This window comes from Lissotriton vulgaris, unplaced genomic scaffold (assembly GCF_964263255.1).
Source record: "Lissotriton vulgaris unplaced genomic scaffold, aLisVul1.2 SCAFFOLD_1102, whole genome shotgun sequence".
NCBI classification, from domain to species: Eukaryota; Metazoa; Chordata; class Amphibia; order Caudata; family Salamandridae; genus Lissotriton; species Lissotriton vulgaris.
Window position 1 is genome coordinate 636,907 of NW_028242580.1, and position 7,876 is coordinate 644,782.

General features: G+C 46.8%; 1 protein-coding gene across 1 annotated transcript in view; it reads left to right on the forward strand.

Moving 5' to 3' along the window:
• Window positions 1–2,778, forward strand: part of LOC147668903 (E3 ubiquitin-protein ligase TRIM17-like) — a gene marked incomplete at its 5' end in the record, with an annotated part of 400,957 nt that extends 398,179 nt beyond the window's left edge. Inside the window, one exon of the mRNA XM_086948368.1 lies at window positions 2,702–2,778. Coding sequence (XP_086804494.1) covers window positions 2,702–2,778 — 77 coding nt within the window. The remainder of the gene's footprint in view (window positions 1–2,701) is intronic.
• Window positions 2,779–7,876: the final 5,098 nt, after the last annotated feature.

The window sequence follows — 7,876 nt, forward strand, 5'->3', positions numbered from 1 at the left end:
CACACTTGGGCATTTATGACATTCTTGGGAATTTAATGCTGAAATAGGTTAAACATATTATAGCTATACATGTAGAGCTGACAGCTGCTCCCTGATATATCCTGTCTGCACTCCTAGCATTTCATGGCAGACAGGGGTTTGTACTGAGAACAAAAAATACACTAGTCTGCATTAGCAGTAGTGATTTTGTGATGTTGTGAGTTTTTCACTTCCTGTTTTTACATCAATAATGTCACTTCCAGTGATAATTATTTTTATTGTGAGGTCATTGGGGTCCTAGGTCCTGTGGTGTCACTTCCTGTCATATGATGTAGGAGTGATATGGTTTCTGCTACCCTTAAAAATTGGTGAATTGTTGCCCATGAGTGTTTCTGCACAGAATTAACGAAGACAGGTGCACAGTGGAGTAATATTAATGCTACTTTACTAGCAAATACCGTCTGCAGTGGTATTAGAAGACTTTCCCTCATACCTGCTCTGTCCAGTCACGATGGGCCTTTTTCTTGTCCCAGATCACTGGAGGGCCTGAACACTGGGCCCAATTTTACGGCCAGAAAATCTGACTGGAAAAATCGCATGAGAACAGGGCTGAAAGTGCACCCCTCCTGCGGTCCCCCAGGCATTCCTGGCCTCCTCCTGCACCACAGGGGGCGCATACATTGTCCCTCCCCCCGCCAGCCCATATCCTCCCCTGTCCCCTGATATCTTCCCCACACCCGGCCCACTACCCCTTGTCCTGAATCAGCCCCAAAACTCACATTTATCGCCTTCTCAGAGAAGGGGGGGAAGGAGCATTATATTGCTCAAACAAGAGAACATTGTCTTACATTTGAGCCGGAAAAACTGATTCTGCCTTCCTCATTCTGTAGTGATTCATTTGTATTTGCACTATACTGGGAGGGTGTTTGCAAGTGATGAGTTTCTACCCCCCCCCCCCCCATTCCTCCCCCCTGCCCCCCCCCCCCCCCCCCCCCCCCCCCCCGTGCCATGCAACTCACAATCGGACCCCAAGTGGTTAATTCTCTTCAATGGAGTGTCTAATTTATTTTTGGTGTGAAAGTCACCATCTGATATAAATAGTGATATTTTGCGCGCGTGTTTACCTTTTAAGAGTGCTGACGAAAGCAATTATGTGGCAGTGAGGAGCACAAGCAGTGACCATCGAGCAAGAATGAGGAAAGTAGTATTAATTGGATATGGCAGTGTGTGGGTATGTGAGTAATAAACAACCACTTGCAAGTAAATTAGTCACCTCATGAACCAGTGTTCTCATTGAATCAAATGGTAAGATGAAAGAAAATAGACTGTTTTATAATCAGTTCCACGAGAATCCTGTAAATGAGCCTCTAAGCACATTCTACATAGAGGATGACAGGGCAGAGATTTAATTGCTTCAACTAATTCTTAACGGTGAAGGCCTCTTTTCTTTATTTCCATTCTTCCCTCACAGTGTCCACCCTCTCCAAACCAATCCGGCCACAAACTCCTAGTCTTCCAATGTAAGGGGCACTGAAGCCATTCAGAACTGGGCAACTCAAGCTGTCCCACTAGCTGATATTTCCACTCTGGTTTTATTACTTCATCATCAACAAAGTTTTTCAGAAATATGAATGAATTTTCATCAAACTTTTAAAAAGCAATTTGAAAAGCATCCGTGGAAGCATCCATCAAAAATAACTGCAATAAGAACCAAAAATGCAAGGCAACAGAATAACAGACAGGCATCAGTATTATGCTTACAGGTAACTAAGATCAAATTACAATCATTAAGCCGACTATTATGCCATTACTTTCATACGCCATTTGTACAAACAGATATGTGGGCTACCTTCTCACATCAGATTTTTTGATTGTCTGCTGGACCCCAGCCTATCTCTGCAAAAGTGTCTCTCCAAATTCTCATCACATGCATGCCTCCATCCATAGCAGATCCTTACGATGTTCACTGAGCTCTAACACAGCTCTCCCCAATAATGCCTCACTACACTCCAACCGCTTTCTTCAAAAGCTCCTCACTAGCCTAGTATCTTTTTTATTATATCACCTTCTGGAAAACAAAGTCACTGATTTCCCCTCCCATCTTTTGCATAGATGCCTTTTTCCATACAACAGTGGTGAGTGTAACACGTACTCAACGGCCTGCACCCTTGTTACTCTAAAACCGCCCAACATACTGCAGCTCGACTTAACCACAGAGGCGATAAAACGGATCTTTTCACAAACTCCATTGGCCGCCCTTACAAGCCCTCATCAGACTCATACTCTGCTTCAAAACCAATAAAGCATCAGTGTGGGCAGCTCTGTCATCTCTTCAACAAGCTATCTCTGGAGACCCACCAGGACCATCCTACACTCTGCTTGGACATCACCAAAAGGAAGACATCTGACACATTTAACCAAGCCTTTTCCTGCACAGCCTGGCTTTGGAAATGTTATTGAGTCACTTGACAAAGGCCTCTTGTTAGAGATGTTGTGTTCTGATAGCCCAGCAAAGATTGTGACCTTCCACAAATGTTAATTAAACAATCTGAAATAAGAGGCGTGGAACAAATAGAAAACGAAAAGGAATTTGTAAAAAACAATGAGAAATAAAATGTTATGGACAGATGACTGCTGGCTTCAGTAGCAGACACAATGATCTATTTCCCAAAGTGTAAATATGGACAGAAGTGTGATCATCTTGTATAATGTTGTCTTCTAGAGTTCATCTTCCTGTCCTTGGAGACTCAGAAGAAGAGGGCGGGTATGGCGGTGTGGAGAATTGCTCTGCCCTTGTGACAGCTGCTTCCATTTTATCATTCTGTGAAAGATGTTAGGTTTTATGGTGCAGGAGACCCATGCCAAGAGTCTCCTGACATTAAGAATAGTGTGTTCCTACACAATTGAATTGTGTTTACACAAAATGTAACAGTTTTTTCTCTGCAACAGATTGCTGCAATCTATTATGTACTAGTGATACACACTAAGTTGTAGCATTTCATAGCAAGTGTTCCACAGTGAGGCTATTAAGTATAGTACTTAACATTTTTCCTTAATGATAATCAGTGTCTTAAATAGCTTTCACTAGTAAAAACAATAGCACAGTGTGGACACTTAGGGCCTGATTCACAAAGGGTCTCTGCATTCGTGGCGGAGGCCCTGCCGTCGTGGTGCAGTCTCTGCATTCTGGCAGAATCTCCCCAATGAGAATTCTCGTTGCGGAGATTACACCATGACTGCAGAGGCTCTGCCACGAGCGTGGAGATTCCACCTTGACTGCAGCGGCTCCGCCACGAGTGTGGAGATTCCCCCATGACTGCTGGGGCTTCGACACAAGTGTGGAGATTCCACCATGACTGCAGGGGCTCCGCCATGAGTGTGGAGATTCCACCATGACTGCTGGGGCTCCGCCACAAGTGTGGAGATTTCCACCATGACTGCAGAGGCTCCGCCAGGAGTGTGGAGATTCCCCCATGACTGCTGGGGCTCCTTCACTTGTATGGAGATTCCACCATGACTGCAGGGGTTCCGCCACGAGTGTGGAGATTCCCCCGTGACCGCTTGGGCTCCTTCACTTGTATGGAGATTCCACCATGACTGCTGGGGCTCCGCCACGAGTGTGGAGATTTCACCACGACTGCAGAGGCTCCACCACGAGTGTGGAGATTCCACCATGACTGCAGGGACTCCGCCACGAGTGTGGAGATTTCACCATAATTGCAGAGGCTCCCCCACGAGTGTGAAGATTCCACCACAACTGCAGGGGCTCCGTCACGAGTATGGATATTCCACCATGACCGCTGGGGCTCTGCCATGATTGTGAAGATTCCACCACGACTGCAGGGGCTCCACCAGGAATGTGGAGATTCCACCAAGACTGCAGGGGAACCACCTCGAGTGTGGAGGCCCTTTTGTGAATCAGGCCCTGTATTTATTGAGAGTACTTTTGTTTAGGAACAAATATAAGTTTGGCTCAAAACCATTGTCGAAGAGTACGCTTTGACACTCTGCTACCCCCTGAAAGTCAAATGCATTAGGTAACAATTTACTGAGTTTGCAGTAGTACCTGGTTCCTGTGTGTCCAAGGACAGGGGCAAAACTTGTAGGAAGGACTTGCCTTGGAGTTACAGCGTCCTAAAGAAACTCTGTGGTAATTATATTGGGGGAGGAGGAGGAGGTTAGAGGACTGATTTCGCTTAAAAGAAATAACAGTAAGGAATTTGTTGTTGAATATTTAGAATCTAATGTATTATTTCTTTTTTTGTAAACAGCAACATTTCCTGCCGAACTGGGTAAGTTTTATGAATGGTAAAACATGACTCATGCCATTTCCGATTGTTATATGTGACTTCATGAACTCTGTATCTATTTCTTATTTTCAGAGTGGAAATACGTTAAAGGCTTTGCATGTGAGTAGAGGAGATTTACATTGATTTCCTAAAACCCTAGATGCTTACAATGTGTTGTTGAAACTGAGAGTATACAGCTACAACTACCAAGAGTTACAGTGAACTGAGGGAAATGGTTATGACAAACTGGACCCACACAACCCCAGGGGCTCTAACAAAGTAGGTGTCAAGTTTTCGAGGACTTAACAAAGGCAGAGGACGGTACAGCCATCTTACCATTTGTGAGAAATTAATGCCTTGGTCGCTCTAGAGCCTGGGAAGAGAGAGAACAGGTTTCCTCAGCCTGCTTCATTTGCGTTCTCTAAATGTGATGGCCATCTTGTGAGTAGAAAATACAACAGGCACTCAGGAGCAAGCGTGCCCAGCACCAATCTTAGCATAGTAATAATAATAATAAGGGAAGTTTATAGAGCGCTTGGTTACGCTGGGAAGCGTGTCCCCGCGCTGAAACTGAAAAACTCAGAAACAGAAGTAAGGAGTGGGCCCGGTTATCCTGAAAATAGATATGTTTTTAGTTTCTTCCGGAAGCTAGATTCAGATGGATCCAGGCGGAGATTAAGAGGTAGAGCATTCCAGCTCTTCGCCACCAAGTAGCGAATGGATCTTCCTCCCATGCGGGCCCTTCTCACCCTAGGGACCTTTAATAGGCCTCCATGTGAGGAGCGCAGAGCGAGTGATGGTACATACCTGGTGACTAGGTTCTGGAGTGGTGCTGGCGCCTTCCCAGCAAGGATACGATAGCAAGTGCAGAGGGCTTTGAATTCCACTCTGCTCCTTACTGGCAACCAGGGGAGGGTCTGAAGGGCAGCTTTGGAGTCCGAACTTTTAGGGAATTTTAATATGAGGTGGGCTGCAGCATTCTGTAACACCTGAAGGCGATTTATTGCCTTACAGATGGCTCCCAGATACAGTAAGTTGCTGTAGTCTAGACGCGATGTGACGAGGGCATGCACCAGCGTTCTACGGGCGGACGTAGGAAGGAGGACTAGGACCTTCCGTAGGCTTTTTAAAATGCTGAAACAGACACCCGCCACCCGGTCTATCTGTGGTCCAAAAGACAGGTCAGCATCAAGCCAGACCCTAAGGTTTCTGACTTCCTGACGAGGTGATGGAGCCTCACCTAGGCATGGGGGCCACCACGCCGACGACCAAACAGATGGGTCCAATCCTATGTCTCTGGAATAGTGGTCGCCCTTGCGGACCTGGAAGCTTCTCCCAGTCAGGAAGGATTGGATCCATTGGAGTACAGCTCCAGATATTCCTCCACTGTTCAGACACTGTAGCAAGGTGGTATGAGCTACAGTGTCGAATGCTGCACTCAGGTCCAATAGGATGAGGGCCATAGTATGACCCTCATCCACCCCCTGACGTAGGGTCTCCACCGCCATCAGGAGCGCAGATTCCGTTGAATGGCGGGGACGGAAGCCAAATTGGGTATCGTGTAGTAAGGCAGCCTTTTCCACGAAATCCATCAATTGCAGATTGACCGTTTTTTCAGCCACTTTGGCCAAGTAGGGTAGAAGGGAAATTGGCCGGAGGTTCTCTAGTTTATCAAAACTAATAGTAGGTTTCTTCCTAAGGGGTAGGACCACCGCCTTTTTCCAGTCTTTGGGCACGGTCTTGGTGCTGAAGGACACGTCTAATAGATGTCTAATGTAAGGTTCCAATACCACTAGGCTATCCGCTAGACGTTTTGGTGAGGTAGGGTCCCGTGGAGATCCCGACTTCACAGATCTGCGGATTTTTAAGAGATCTTCTGGAGCCGGGGTGACAAAGTTGGTCAATCTATGTCTATCCCCCCATTCCCTTGGGCTTTTCACAAACTCTGTCCCATTAATGGGTTGAATCGGAAATGCCGAATACATTTTTGATATCTTTTCAGCAAAGAAATCTGCGATCCTATCACAGGATTCAGGCGAGCAGTCATCTGGGACAGTGGCTGGTTTTCCACTCGAAAGAGTTTTGTAGAGCGAAAACAGCTCTTTCATTGAGTAACCAGCTTGGCTAATTCTGGTCGTGTAATACGCTGCTTTGGACTTCCTAATTAGGCTATGGTAAAGTCGCCTCTCAGTCAAGTAGGCGTCTCTAGTATCTTTGGAAAGAGCCCTACGCCATTGTCTTTCGACTCTCTTCAGTGCGGCTTTCATGACTCGTAATTCATCATTGAACCATGGGGCAGTTTTTTTAACACAGCCACCAGATTTGGCTTTTAAAAGAGGAGCTGTACAATCTAGCGCATCGCTGATGCGCTTACAAAGATTAGTGTTAGCCGTGTCTGCATCATCCCCCCCCAGGGCTCCCCCCTTTAGTCAGCGCCTCACAAAATTTAAACTGGGAGAAGGTAGCCCATCTCCGCCTGTGATGATACAATGCCGTTGGCTGCGGAGATCTACCTCCAGGAATTCGTATAGAGAAAGGTACTAGGTGATGATCTGACCAGGGGATGTGGATAGGGGTCATGGCTTCTACTTCCTCCCAGTTAACGAATATAGGATTGAGCAGGTGTCCTAACTGATGAGTGGGACCACTTACAATTTGATTCAATTGGAGGGCTCCTAATGCTTGACAGAAATTCTTGCTAACATTGTCTGAGGGGTTGTTAAGGTGTAAATTAAGGTCTCCAAGTACCAGAAATTTGTCTTTACATAGCGCTGTCTCCATAATGCCTTCAACCAGACTCTCCTCAAACCTGGCTATAGGGTCTGGGGGTCTATAGATTAACATGCCCTTCAGCGTGCAGCTGTTATTCGCTTTAATAGTGAAACTCCCTGCCTCACTGTCCAGGATGGGAGAATAGTCTAGTTGGCATCGTAGACTTTCCTGGACTTCAATTGCAATGCCCCCTCCTCTGCCTATGGGTCTATCCTGTCTATGTATTGTGTATTCCTCTGGAAGTGCCTCTAGGGCGTCAGGTGTAGATCCTTCATCTAACCATGTCTCAGTTAGAAACACAAGATCCCACTGTTTCTCAGTGAGTAGATCGTATAAGTCTAACTTGTGTTTCCGTAGCGAGCGTACATTAAGCAGTCCGCAGTGCATGATGTAGTCCGTAGTGGCCATATTCCCACCCGGATCATAGGAGAAGTGACAATATTCGCAGCCTATGTTATCCTCCACTCGCAAGTTATGCTTACAAGACTCAGCAATGTTGCTGCGGAAGGTTAGTAGTTCCTGCTTGCTCCACCGTATGTGGCCCTCCCGAGGGGCATAGGGTATGGCCCTGGACCGCGTACGATCGTGGACGGGCGCAGACGGGCTTGCCTTAGCACGCCTTCGGCGCGCTGACGGCGCGCCTGCTGCGCTCATCCGCTGTGCTTACGTGTAAAGCACATTTGTATTTGTAGGTGGTAGAGAATGGGCGTGGCCTCTAAAGTGGGCGTGTCTCAGTGTTCGAGCCGCAATGGCGGCAGTGGAATCCTTCCCTGTAGCAGCGCTCAAGTCCGCTGTAGCAGGGTTACAAGCTGGCGTTTTGCAGGGAAAAGTGCTCA